Source organism: Mustela erminea, chromosome 7, assembly GCF_009829155.1.
Source record: "Mustela erminea isolate mMusErm1 chromosome 7, mMusErm1.Pri, whole genome shotgun sequence".
Taxonomy (NCBI): Eukaryota; Metazoa; Chordata; class Mammalia; order Carnivora; family Mustelidae; genus Mustela; species Mustela erminea.
The window spans coordinates 83,653,108-83,668,145 of NC_045620.1; the positions used below are offsets into that span (position 1 = coordinate 83,653,108).

The 15,038-nt window shown below is 35.3% G+C and overlaps 1 protein-coding gene across 4 annotated transcripts in view; it reads left to right on the plus strand.

Moving 5' to 3' along the window:
- The window catches only part of AFTPH (aftiphilin), a 64,381-nt gene that overhangs the window by 32,427 nt on the left and 16,916 nt on the right, over positions 1–15,038 (plus strand). For all 4 annotated transcript variants that reach the window (XR_004287797.1, XM_032352270.1, XM_032352269.1 and 1 more), the window contains exons 3-6: positions 6,370–6,521; positions 8,368–8,494; positions 8,910–8,966; positions 12,188–12,310. Coding sequence is in view for 3 of the 4 variants with exons in the window: in XM_032352270.1 (XP_032208161.1) it covers positions 6,370–6,521; positions 8,368–8,494; positions 8,910–8,966; positions 12,188–12,310 (459 nt within the window). In the remaining variant the exon portion in view is untranslated. The remainder of the gene's footprint in view (positions 1–6,369; positions 6,522–8,367; positions 8,495–8,909; positions 8,967–12,187; positions 12,311–15,038) is intronic.

Genomic DNA, 15,038 nt, shown 5'->3' on the forward strand with positions numbered 1-15,038 from the left:
AAAAATTAAGAGTATCACAAAAAGAAAAAGGAAGAAAATTATGAATAATTTGGCCTATTTTACTTTGAAAGTAAATTTTGCGTTTTTTACCAGAAAGTCAGCATTCTCAAACTGACTCTAACCCACACCACAAAAATGTGGGGTTAGTTTGTTTATTTAATCATCTGCATAAGATTTGTGCATGTTTTCCTTTCTGTGGCTGAACTTACTACTGAAAACATAAGCAACCAAATAAATTAAGTGGTCAAAAGATACAGACTTCCAGTTATAAAATAAATAAGTCCTGGAGATGTGTAGCACGGTGACTTTAGTTAATAATACTGTTGTATATTTGAAAATCTCTAAGAAAATAGATCTTAAAAGCTCTCATCACAAGAAATAAAAAATTTGTAACTATGTGTGGTGATAGACTGACTTACTGTGATCATTTTGCAGTATATACATATAAATCATTATGCTGTACTCCTGAAACTAATGTAATGTATGTCAATTATATCTCAGTTCCGTTTTGTTTTTTTGTTTTTTTTTTAAAGAAATTGAGATTTTGGCCTTATAGCTCTTTGCTTACTTGAAGTATCTGGATAGCAATTTCTTTTGTTATTTTTCCCTCGGAAGATTCTCGTCTTTAATTCCAAAAGTAGGTAGAAATATCTTATTAGATTTATCCACAAACTGTGCAGAAGGACCAAACCATCTTTTTAGAGCATGGTGAATATTACAGTTAGTCACTTTTCTTTTGTTATAGCTTGAAATTGGGAATCGGTAAAGTGTACGACTGTAGATCGTACTTGATATCTTACTTAATATTTAATGGTGGCAAGGCATAAGGTAACCTCTTAAATGGAAGATAAAATTACCCAGTGGATTTTATATTTCTTCCAAATTTCCACTTAAGAGTAAGATCTATTGCTATCAGTGTTAAAACTATTAATGTTAATCAACTTTTGTTCAGAAGAAAGAAAGAAAAATAGAAATATGTTGAAGGAACCTTAGGAACTACCTTAAAAATACAAGATACTTTAAAGAAGACACACATTTGAGTGGCATAAGAACCAGAGTCTAGGATCCTAGGTGCTGGTCTTATACACCCCTTTGGAAAACTGAATGAGATTTTCTTTTTTGTTGTTGTTTGTTGATTTTATTTATTGGGGCACCTGGGTGGCTCAGTGGGTTAAAGCCTCTGCCTTTAGCTCAGGTCATGATCCCAGGGTTGTGGGATCGAGCCCCCCATCGGGCTCTCTGCTCAGCAGGGAGCCTGCTTCCTTCCTTTCTCTCTGCCTGCCTCTCTGCCTACTCGTGATCTTTGTCTGTCAAATAAATTAAGTCTTTAAAAAAAAAAAAAAAATTAACCATCAGAAGAAGGAGCACGTTTGTCCCTGTATAGCTTTCATTTATACTCATTCTGAGTTCTGTCATATCTCCATGTTTAGGGTAGGAGGTATATAAGCAGCCATTCATTTCACCCACTGATGGAAACAAGTCATATTATTGAATGAAGAGTTTCCCAGTTGGTAGGCCCCAGTCACAAACAGGTTACAAGTCTCCCCCAAATCCTGAATGCTGACTTTCTGGTAACAAACCAAAAATTTACTCCCTGAGCTTTCATTTCATCTCTAATATTGGAAACAATGATACTTAGCTTTTGGGATTTTTTTTAAAAAGATACATAAAGTAATATATGTAAGTATCAAGCAATAGTACCTAGTATGTAAGGGATTCAGTTATTATTTATACTTGTTAAATTATATAAATATATCCAACCTATGTACAAAAATGGTTTAGATGGCTTATAAAAAGATATACTTTCATAAGTAGAACAAATACGCCCCCTGCAGTCTTAAATAAAAGTGAAGTGTATTTTGTTTTGTATTTTAAATCTAGTGCACACTGATCTCGCTAACATTTCTGTATCGGCTGGTACAGAAACCTAAGTACTGGACATTCAAAATGAGACACATTCCCTGCCCTCAAAGCTCCTATAATTTTTAGATATTGAGCTTAAAACTGCTTTGATGGGGGCTCCTGGATGGCTCAGTGGGTTAAAACCTCTGCCTTTGGCTCAGGTCATGATCCCAGGGTCCTGGGATTGAGCCCCACATCGGGCTCTTGGCTCAGCAGGGACCCTGCTTCCTCCTCTCTCTCTGCCTGCTTCTCTGCCTATTTGTGATCTCTGTCAAATAAATAAGTAAAATCTTTAATAAAAATCTTAAAAAAAAAAACTGCTTTGATGACAGCTTTAATACAGCATGTAAGAACACAGACTCTGAAACTATACTCCCTAGATTAGGATTCAGAGTGTAATACTCATCTGACTGTGGGCGAGTTAACCTCTTAGTGCTCCATTTTTCTCCTCTAGAAAATGGGGATAATAATATGACTGTCACCTTCCACCTGTGGTTCCTCTGTGTTCTTCGAGTTAATATTTGTAAAGCATTTAGAATAATGCCTGGCATGTGGTGAGCACTGTGTAAGCATTAAATAAAAAACATAATGAGCTATATCAGGCTGTTGCAGTTTCTAACTATGTTTCAGAGAACATCTTTTGATATTTTACTGAATTTAGGTGCTCACTTTCTTGAACTGTTTAGGGTTATACTGATATTGTTTGATTTATACATACTGCATTGTCTGCCTAGGGAAACTCATTTACACAGTCTGACTTTACCTCTAATTCCAAATAATAAAATACAGTCCTTTAGAATTTTATATCTAATACAAGTCCACATGTATTGTAACATATTAATAAATATTACTATTTAATTCACATCTTTTTCTGAGTTAATCAGCTACAAGGAGTTTAAAAGTATGTAGTGTCCCCATTTAATCAAAACCAGGAGTTGATTGCCTCTTATGGCTAGATATACTCTATACAGAAATAAGAATTCTTATAAGCAGGGTAATATTAAGTTCCTTTTCACTTATACACAGTAGAGTAAGTCCAAGTTTAAATAATACTTTACTTTGTTGACCCTAGTGTTGATATAATATTAATTTTATTACTCATTTGGTTTAAGGCTTTTGTAGATATTAAACTGGGCACTGCTTAAGATTCTCCATCTCTCTCTGCTCTGCACCCCCCTCTTTTCTCTCTCTCAAAAAAAAAAAATTTTTTTTTTAAGATTTTATTTCTTTATTTGACAGAGAGAGAGAGAGATCACCGGTAGGCAAAGAGGCAGGCAGAGAGAGAGGGGGAAGCAGGTTCCCTGCCGAGCAGAGTGCCTGATGTGGGGCTCGATCCCAGGACCCTGGAATCATGACCTGAGCCAAAGGCAGAGGCTTTACCCACTGAGCCACCCAGGCGTCCCCCGACCCAAAATTTTTTTTTTCATAAAAAATAAAATCCACAAGGAGTAACAGTAAGAGGTTTTATTTATATAAGTGGCTCTTAATGATAGACATTTTTAAATTGGTACTTATTTTCCAATTCAGTAAGAGGATCTTAAGGAGGGTGCAGAAATTTGGATTATTTAATTTCTTCTTATCGTAGAAATTGATAGATCGAAACAGATATTTTCATAATGATTTAGAATGCTAACTAGTGGTAGAGAAACATCCCTAGTGAGATTTGAACCTAGTTTTGACATTTAATTTATTTCTTGGTAGGGTACTGTGTTTTGTGTACCATCTGTATAACAACAATAGTAGTGATAAAAGTTACTTCTTAGGCACACACTGGTGCCAGACATTTAATCCTGTAATTCATCACCTACCCTGTGAGAGTGCCCCTGCTGTTTCCAGTTGATAAGTCCAGAAGCTGAGTCTCATCTCTAGGTCCACAGCCCTCGATTGAAGTATTATAGTTAATCAGCCATTTAACTTCCTGGAATTAACTAGTAGCAAATGAAATTTGGCATGTATTATCATGAACAACATATTAGTAAGAAACTCTTTTTAGAGGATTCCTTTTTACCATCAGACTAGTCTTGTGCATAGCTGGGAATTGTATTTTTAAAGGAAAATGTCAGGAAATTTAATTTTCATCACAATCTTTGTTAATTCTGTTAGCTGCTTTCTTTTTGAATTGTTAAGAGTTCCTCCTTGTGGTGTGGGTGGTGCTGTTAGTGGTGTAGTTAGTGGATTCTGATATTTGAATCTTTGTTATTTATTGCTCTACCGCAGGGGTCAGCAAACTGTGGCCTATGAGACAAATCTATCCTGCTCCCTGTTTTAGTAAATAAAGTTTCATTGGAACACACCTCACTTATTTGTTTATAGATGGCACAAAGCTGAAAATACTTACTATCTGGCCCTATATTAAAAAGAATAGCTAAGGGGCGCCTGGGTGGCTCAGTGGGTTGGGCCGCTGCCTTCGGCTGGGGTCATGATCTCAGGGTCCTGGGATCGAGTCCTGCGTCGGGCTCTCTGCTCAGCAGGGAGCCTGCTTCCCTTCCTCTCTCTCTGCCTGCCTCTCTGTCTACTTGTGATTTCTCTCTGTCAAATAAATAAATAAAATCTTAAAAAAAAAAAAAGAATAGCTAAAAGAAAAGAATTGCTGACCCCTGCTCTACTTCATTCAACAAAATATTTGAAGCAATTGGGTGTAATATCTAACCGCAAAGATAAATGGAACTTTCTTTTAAGTTTTTCATGTAATTTACATTCTGTATGAGAAAAGGTGAGGTGAATGTGATGATGTTTGTTCATGTACATTCCACTGATTTGACAATTTGCTCACTGGTGTACATAAGACTGATAGTTAGGTATAATATTGCCCAATTAACTGAGGTGTTTTGGGGTTATTTCTTCCTTCCTTTGATAAATATTTTTTCTTTCCCATTAAAAGGATAACAAAGAGGATATGAGAGAGATTCAGTTTTAATTTACAGAGAAGTAAAATTTAGTCATATGTGAGTTTTTGTTTACCTTCCCTGCCCAGAAGGAGCCAGGGCTCATCATGTTTCCAATTAGATGGTTATCTGATCCCTTTAAAAGTAGTGTCTGTCCATTCCCTCTGTTGAAGCAAGTAAGTGCAGGTCCCCTTGACACACTCAGGTTTCACAAGCCTGGGGATCTTGAGTCTACTCTTTACTGTAGGTTTCATAATTGATACTGAGAAGCTTTTCCCATATCACACACAGGAATATAATGAAGGTGTTCGAGTAACTTTTGTAGAGATAGCAGAAGAGTACCCTGAGACTAATTATTCAGTGTTAAGTTTTTTGCTCTGATACTGCTTTCAGAAGAGAGATTTTGGTTTGGAAAACATGTTTGTGAAGATTTTTCCTTTTGTTTTTCATTTTCCTGTTTGCTGACTATGCTAAACAATGGAAATCAAGCGTTAACTTACTTTTGTTACTTGGCAGGAAATACCACCATGATGTGGTGTTTTCTTGTACACTCAGTATCATTTCAGGAGTACACTAACAACAATCTTTAACTTAATAGTTTGTATTCTTGTTTGATATTTAAGTAGTAAATTGAGCTAAGTTGAAAATATTTTACATGTATCTGACATACAGTTGGGAAAGTGGGAATAAATGTTTTCATAGGCTACACGTGTAGAACAACCTAGTAGTACCCCCAAAAATGTAAGTTAATCTCAATTTATTAAGTTTTAATTAATGAACATACTCCAAAATGCCAGTGTTTTCAGTGAAAATACTCTAAGGAATATTCCGTCTTTGCTTGGAGGAAAGGCAGCGTTCTATTCAAAAATACATTCAAACACACCATAGATAGAAGAGTAGAGAATTTTTAAAAGATAACATAGATCATCAAAATGTTAAATGAGCTATTGAATTTCTTAGTAAAGATTGAGGCATTCTTTCCTACTTTGGTTTCTATTAGCAGCAGAGATATTTCTAAAAGGCTTTTAGAATTCAGATGTTTATATTCAAGAAAAAAGTTCTGTTCAACTATAATAGCATAATGCTTTTCATAAACATTCATGTTAATCATTCTTAAATCTAATGTACATGAGTGGTAGTTGGAACATCTAGTGATAGAAGGAATATGAATGCTGCTTGTGTGTTTTTCTGAATGTGTCTGTTTTTATTTTTGCGTTGGGTAGATTATGCACACTTTGAGGTTGCTTTCTCACTGTACAATTGAGTAATAATTTCTTCTTTGTGAATTCTGTAATAGATTAAATAAGGTAATGTTTATAAAGTACCAGATATGTTGCTTGGCCTTTAACTACGTTAGTCACCACTATATCATCATGGTTACTTAATGTAATCATTTAGAACAGTTGTTCTGTGAGTAAGTTTTGCTCCTTTCACTTAGTGTTTCCTTTACCTGAGTGGTAGTTAACCTCTCATAGTAGTGGAGAGGGTGTGGGGTTAGAGGTATATGTGTGTGTTGATGATAAAACTGACATCATTGAAATTAGAGAAATGAAAATAAACTTTTTGGGGTGTTTTGATGCAGACAGCTTTACTAAACCGCCTGGAGCGAATTTTCGAAGCATGTTTTCCTTCAATATTTATCCCTGGTACTGAAGAAGAAGTTACTTCCCTGAAGCACTTGCTGGAAACAAGCACCTTCCCAATAAAATCAAGAGAGGCCTTAGCTGAAAGTGGGTAAGTAGTAGACAGTTTTTAGACAGCATGTCTATTTGTTAGTTTCAACTGTTTTTTTAACTTAGAAGCTTATCTTAAAGCATCAGGGTTCTGAAATATTCTTGTAACATTGTGAATTTTTAAAAGTCAGATTGTGCTATTAAAATTCAAAAAACTCCCTGCTCCATTTTTTAATGCTTTTTAAAATATTTCTAGATCAATATTCTCATCAATTTTATATATTATCTTTTGACTTCTGGTATGATAGATGAGAATTTAGACTTTACATCTGCTCCCTTCATGGTCCCTATATATATTTTTTTATTTTTTAAATTCAGTTACCCAACACATAGTATGTCATTATATCATAGTTTTTCATTCAGCTGGTGTTTGGTATTTTCATTATTATAATCATGTAAATCATGTTCATTGTCCACTATTAGAGCTTCTTCCTGGATATATAATCACCTCTCTTTGTCATTTACTAAGTCTTTTCCTACCCTCCAGCAGCCTGTTAATACTTGTGATCAAACCTGTCAGGCTAGCCATTCCATTTTTTTCCTGAGTCCTCCATCCTCCTATTCCAATCTGGAATGGATTCAGTCTCGGCTTCTTAAACACATGTTGTCTTGGGACTTCCCTTCACCTATAGCCCATTTTGGTGGAACACATCCTCTGATAGCCTCCTGAGAAATGAAGTACAGGGGTGGTAAATATTTACTTTATTCTGCCCTCACATTAAATTTATAATTTAGGATTTTTTGTTATTGGTATTCTGAAAATTCCTTGATGAGACTTCATTCATTGGACTGAGCACATGTGTATAATCTTTCAGTGTGGAGACTGCTGTTCTTTAGTATTGGGCAATTCTCTTGTATTGACAGTAACCTTCCCTCCATTGTTTTCTTTCTGGAACTCCTATTAATTATTAGATGTTAGAGGGTCTAGATTGATTTTCTAATTTTAATTTCAGAATTATTCTTATTCCTGTACTCTACTCTTGCATTTCATTACTCTCCACCTCTGGACGCATTCTCTCCCTCTGTGCAAGTCTCTCCATCTCTTTTTGTAACCTCCGTGCTTGTGGTTCAGGGTTTTAAGTACCTCTTAATTTCTTTAAAGATGAAGATTATGATTTGCTTCTTGGTGTTTTGGAGGGTGATTTCTGAGAAGAAAAGGAGACAAAAAGGTTTATGCTTTACCATCTTAAAACCATTTAGATGTGTTATTTTAAAATATGCTAGTTGTCCAAATAGACCCAGGAATCTCTCCAGGAGATTCATTTTTGGGATATAACACAACTCTACAATAAAACACACCATAAAATACAGGATGATATTTGCCTAAACTAACAATAGGAGCTGAACAGTAAAAACAACTTACTTAAACTATATGGTTGTGGCCATATAAATAATGATACATTTCTGTCTAGTAGAACACTACACCGCTATTGAAAAAGCTATACATGTAGATGAAGAAATGCTTAAAATCTGAGAAAGATTATAAAATTCTCTATATATTATAATTGCAGCTGTGTTTGTGGGTCAGGATTCAAAGAGAAAAAAAGCACCAATATTAAATGGCTCTAGTAATTTGGTGGAAAAGTTGAGTGATTTCTTCTTTTAAATGTTTTTGTTTTACAGTTTAAAAAAAAAAAAGGCTAAATCTTGGTTGTTTACTGGCATACTGTTCCAAATGAGTTTAACTTAGCTACTCTAATGACTAAGTGGTAGTTGTTGATTTTATTCAAATAGTAGTTGTATACTCATGTTAAATCCAAGATTGATTGGAATGTGTAACATTCCACCATCACATTAAAACTAGAATCCATGATGAATTCATGGTGGCTTTGTCATGACCTTTGCAGGGAACTGCTGGATGTGTGGACCGAGCTCCAGGATATCCACGATGCACATGGCTTGAGATATCAGTGGGGCGGCTCCCATAGCAACAAGAAGCTTTTGTGCTCCTTAGGAATAGATACTCGAAACATTGTGAGTTTTGTTAATACCTTGGGAAATCCTTTAGTGGGCCTCTGAGTGTTTTTGAATTCTGTTACAACTTCTGATTAAGTTGCGATAAGCTAGTTGTTCAGAAAAATTAATTATTAGTTGTCTTAAATGCTCAGGTATTTTGACTATGCCAACCTCTAAACATAAGTCTAAATTTTTCTGCAGTCAGTATTTCTTATTTTAAGAAAAGGTCGTTTTAGTGTTTTTCTGTTATTTATAAAATGAAGGGATTGGACTAAGAGATCAAAAATATAATCCCATATGGGAATTTAATAATTTATTGCATTTATTTTTCACAGTGTATATAATAAAGCATTCCAAGCATATTTTAACTGTTTCATTGTATGCCATAGCATTCTCTAACTATGTGTTCTTTTTCTCTAACACATGTATGTAGCTCTTCACGGGTAATAAGAAGCAGCCTGTAATAGTGCCCATGTATGCAGCAGGATTGGTAAGTACAAAAAATGTCTCCGCAAATTTATCATTGCTACATTCTGTAAAATTATCTTACCTGGCATAACATGGAAAGTGTATTTTATGGGGCACTTGGTGTGAGAACATTAAATGATTAACTATTAATTTCCTTTTTGATGTCATAAATCCCTTCAAGTCTTGGTTTAAGGACATTTTTCCATATTTATTAATTAAAGATTCTGTTGTGTTTTAGTTTGAAGATTATTTTTATCCTAGTAGTAATGGTGCTCATAACTATAAATGTACCTTTGGAGGTCTTGCTCTTTCTTCCCTTTTTTTTTTTTCTTTCTAAATTTGCTTTTAAAAAGTGGAAGCTGAAATACCTGAGGGCTTAGATATCATGTGTTTGAGTCCAGTTGTGATAAATTTTAAATGATGCATTAGTGAAGCTATGGATGTATATAAAAGTTTGGGAATACCATATGATAGTAATTGAAAATGAGCCAGGACCCATAACTGGTTCTTAGTTTTGCCCTTAATTTTTTAAATGTGTTCAGTTTTGTTTTTTCAGGGAGGCCAGGTAGTCCAGGATAACTGAGGAATTTTCTTTCTGTACCTTATCAAGACTCACACTTTAGATGTGTTTGTGTTTTTGGCATGTCTTTGAGTTATTGGTGAAAATAATGTTCTGTCTATTAGACAAGATATTTTTATATTTTTTTACCAGTAACTTGAAAATAAGGTAAAAATACAGTGTTTAAGAAAAAATAACTAATTTGGTATGGGATTTAAATTATACAACCCTTTATGTGCATGCAAAAATGAATTTGCTATGAAACTTGACCACCTTTAATGTATAGACTTTCCCCCTGAATAAGTTCTGATTATTGATAATGAATTGGAATGTTTTACTTCGTTTCTATTTTTGTAGTTTTCTTTTAAAGAATTAGACAAAAACTTTTTTTTTTTTTTTTTTTTTAAGATCTTATTTATTTGACAGAGAGATAGAGACCACAAGTAGGCAGCGGTAGGCAGAGGGAGAGGGAAAACAGGCTCTCCACTGAGCAGAGAGCCTGATATGGGGCTCCATCTCAGGACTCCAAGATCATGACCTGAGCCAAAGAGCTGCCCCGGTGCCCAAGACAAAAACTTTTCTGTGTTTCAGCCTTTTAATCAGTTTCTGCTCCTTTATAAATATAAATGTAACTTATCTGATATTTTCAAAACACCATAATTATCCTTATACTTACTTCTGTTGTGGTAAATATAATGGAGAGCATTCTTCAACTTTTTGGTTATTTGTATCTCTTTTTTCCTCAAGTAGCAGCATTCTAGAGATTGTTGGTGTTACTCTCACTTCTGAGTAGAAACTATGAATTCAGTTTGTACAAGTTTTCATTCAGCACATTGGGAGCAGTAACCTACTTAATCCTTATGTGTAGGCTCAGCACATTAGCCAGTCCTTTGAATTTTGTGAGGAGTTAGAGACTAATATTTTTGCTTTATTTTCCTACTTTAATTACAATCTTTATTAGTAATAATTTTACCATTTTTATAAGCTTTTAATACCAAAGTTTTAGTAAATATACCTCTCCTACTCCATCTTTATGATAACTTACACTTAGAGACTTACTCTTTTTCATATCTGGTTTCAAATTTTAATTGTAACAGAATTTTTTCCATGGTGCTTCACACAGATGAAGTGTTCAGTGTCTTTTATTCTCATCTGGAGGACTAAGACCTGAAATGATGGCTTAAGTCACTCATTCTCAGACCTTAATATGCATCATAACTGCTTGGAAGACGTGTTAAAACAGAATGCTGGGCACTACCCCGTCCAAGTTTCTTATTTAGTAGGGGTGAGGCTGCACAACTGACAAGTTCCCAGGTGGTACAAAAACTACTGATTGGGGACCACTTTGAGAACCACTGATAGAAGGGGTAGTTCATGTTAGAAAAGTCGGCTAAGGCTGGGAATTGCATCGTCTTTATATAAGGATGCACTTGATAGAAAGCCTGTATGATGTATAAGCTCTTAAGTTAGTAATTTATTTTCGTTCAAACTGCTGGAGTAAAGCCTTTCACAAATGCCATTGTTAAGAATTGAATCTGTAAATTGCTTTAGTTAGCATTTGCCCTATTTTTTGAGAAGAAGGGGAATTGTTCTGAAAACTTGTCCTTAGAAATTTACAGATTCTGACCTTACTGTCGTAACTGCTTTGATATTTTTCCCACAGTAAAGGAAGACTTTAGTTTAGTTTGGTTGATAAATATTCAAGAGTTTATCGAGTATTATTTTTTTAAGATTTTATTTATTTGACAGAGAGAGACTGCAAGTAGGCAGAGTGGCAGGCAGAGGGAGAAGCAGGCTCCCTGCTGAGCAGAGTGCCTGATGTGGGGCTTGATCTCAGGACCCTGGGATCATGACCTGAGCCAAAGGCAGACGCTTAACCAACTGCGCCACCCAAACACTCCTTGAATATTATTTTTAAATGTATTAAAGCTTAGCTTTTTTTCAGGCCATTAACTGATGATTACGCATTATTATTAGTATTATTAGTTTGGTAAAGCATTGATACAGAATGTTGGGGTGGTTTTTTTTTTTCCTTCTTTATTTCTACCTCCACCTTCCTGAATGCCTTCCCTAATAACACAATGCCTTCTGTTAGATTTATAACACATCTAGAGGAACATGTAACATGTTTTCCCCTCTGAAATGGTTGTGTCTCTGCTTTGCTAATCCCAGAAGCTAAGTATTAAGACTCCCATCCTTTAGTGTAGATAGGATCAAATACTAAGTTTACATTGAAGCATGTAGACATCATCACATTAGATGGCATGTTCTAGAATTCTCGCTTCTCCAAGCGCCATCATGGTATAAAGGGTACAAAGGGTGTCCTCTTCTGCAGTTTCAGTGACTGAAACATCACAATATTGTTGGGAGTCTTAGAGCCTTGATATAATCTGTGGTGCTTGCCCTCCCCTTCCCCCGCCATCCCAAATTGCTTATGCTTTTGTGTAGCAGAGATAACTATACAAATCCAAACAAATACAGTTGGGATTCCAAAAGTTCTATTGTAAAACATCTTCCATTACAGTACTAGAAGATCATCTCTAAACAAAATTTAAGTATAGTTCCTCTTTGTCTTTAGTACTTTCCAAATGACTTGGTTTTTTACTTTCTGCTAGACTGACTTTCTCATAAAGTTTGAGTTGATTTCTCTCCGTCTTCCTCTAATGGCTAAATGCCTTTTTCAGGGTATGTTAGAGCCCACCAAGGAACCACTGAAACCACTCTCTGCTGCAGAAAAAATTGCTTCCATTGGTCAGACAAACACCGTGTCACCAGAAATGAACACATGTACATCTGACCAATTCCAGGTAAAAATATCTGTACGTGTATTGAACATTTATGCATGTATACACACACATATGTCCAGAAAGACACAGTGTTTCCCATAATATATAACTTTTAGTTTAAAATATTTTAAAAATTGATTTAGAGATGGACATGATTTTGATTACTTATTAACATCCCTTGCAATACAATAAACAAGTTATCTTTAATTTTCAAAAAAGGCACAATTTGAGAACTGGCTGGTTTTGGGTAAGTTCTTTAAACCTTTCTAGGCCCTAATTTCCTTACCTGTAAAATGAAGAGTTTGAAGCAGGTGTCTATAAAAATCCCTTACAGCCTGAACACTGTATGATCATAATTACTGACACACCAATCTGGTTAAGTACTGATTTTCAAAATAATTGGGAAACACTGCATTTACACCAGCTCTTCAAATCTGCTAATGTGTGTTTTTCTGGAAGCCTGGAAATTTTGTAAAGTAATAAAATTAGGTGTGTTTATTACATCAAAAACTATTGTTTTGAGAGTTTGAATAAAAATATTACTTAAGGTAAAAATGATGTGGCCTTTACAAAACATTATTTGAATTAAGAAAAGAATCTGTCTTACCTTTCTTTTACCACCTTGGCACCATTAAGCACAACTTTTTTTCAGTTTATTATGAAAGCCACCCCCCCTCACTTTTTTATCTGGGAAAAAATTTGCTTACTCTTCCCACATCAAATTAGAAAACTCAGTTTTTTAGAAGATTACTATTTTATATTAATATTTATATTAATATTAATCACTAATATTTGTATTAATATTTATTGATTAATAATAAAAGTTAAAATATTAATACGTGAACATTGCCATGTTTGTCACTCCTTACCTTAAATATCATCTTCAGTTTTACCTAACACAAAAATGTGTATTTGGACAGCCTTTCCCAAAATGTGTGTTCCATTGAACATTAATCCCCAGAGATGCTCCACTAAAGGAGGGTTCCAAGGGGAAGTAAGTTTGGAAAATTTTTCATATCATATTCTTTAACCACCCTTGGAAATTCTCAGCACACAGTTAAGGACTCTGGAGAATCCTGCAGTGAATAACCTTATTTAATTTTAATTATTTCTTAAATTTACTTGGCCACAGGACCCGTCTCTGCAGGGACCAGAGGAAAAGAGTCATGACACCCAAAGAACTAGTATTTTAAAGAATATGCTTTAGAAAATAATAATACAAAGCAAAGTCCTACCCTTTCACATGTGTTTCAGGGAACATCTAATATTACTGTGTGCCACTGTGGTTTATACTTGAGCATAGCTTAAACATCCCTTTGAAGTCGATTTATTACTAGCCCTGAAACAGTGGGCAAGGAGGCCTGAGGCATAAAATGCCTGCCTTGTTGATGGTTGGGCAACAGGCAAGGAGGTTTGGGCACATATGTCTCAGCAGGTAGACTCTGTCCTTAGTTATCTTTCTTTAATTGCCAGTATATTGTTCTCTGGCTATCAGCTTCCCTCCCAGGTGTGCCCTGCATAAGCAGATTCCAAAATTACTTCTTCCACAGCACCTTCTCACTTCGGCCTTAAGCAAGGTTTTTCTTCCAGCAGTGCTGGGTTGTTAGGATAATAATTTGAACTACCTGGTTCAAACGGCCTGCTCTGTTTACTGAAAATGAAGCCACTTGTTGGTAGTTTTGCTTGCCGACACCACCTCCTCCTCCTTTTCTCCCCCATCCAAGCACTTCTCTGTGTTACAGCCCCATAAACTTGCTTATTTTATCAGAGTTAGCTCTCACCTGTCATTTTTGCCCCTAGCTGGCTTATTCAATCTCATAATATTTCATTCTAGTCACACCTCATATTTATTACCTTTCTTACAGAATTTAATTATAAATGACTAGAAGTCCAGATGATTTTAAAAGTGTATTAATTTAATGGAACATTTAATGGAAATTAATGTGTATTAATTTAATGGAGGTCAGTCATAGCTCCATGGTAGTTGTTTAGCTGCTGCTGTCTTTTTACATGTACACACCCACCTCTACATTTGTAATCAAAGGACTACTGTCCCCCTAGTCATAGGCAAGTATAGAAGTTTTCAGCAGCATTTAAGTATATCTTACTTTTTTGCTGGAACATGGAACTTTGGTCTCTTGCTAATTATATTAAAAAAAAAAAAACACCTCTTAATCACATCCTTTTATTCCGTTTCGTGAACACATCTCTCTTGTTAATACACTTAGGTGTAATTTTTTTTTTTAAGATTTTATTTATTTATTTGACAGAGAGAGATCACAAGTAGATGGAGAGGCAGGCAGAGAGGAGAGAGACAGAGAGAGGGAGGGAAGCAGGCTCCCTGCTGAGCAGAGAGCCCGATGCAGGACTCAGTCCCAGGACCCTGAGACCATGACCTGAGCCGAAGGCAGCGGCTTAACCCACTGAGCCACCCAGGCGCCCCTAGGTGTAATTTTTAAAAAGTTTATTCTGTACTTTTTTGTGGTAGTTCATGATCCTTACTAGCTTTCACTTTTAGGCTTTTTTGGGAGCCAATGAAAATAATATTTCCCCGTGGAAGTTGTTATTCAAACTTAGTTCTGAATCACCTTGAGCTTCTTCTCTCAGTCTTCATTCTAACATACAATTAAACTGAACATTTCAGTATTTACGTCAGAATTTTGTGCTGAGATGCCTCACCTTCTTCACTAAATTATATGATCTTTGCTTGACTCCTTACCTCTGAGTCAAGTTAAATTATTTTTAAAAC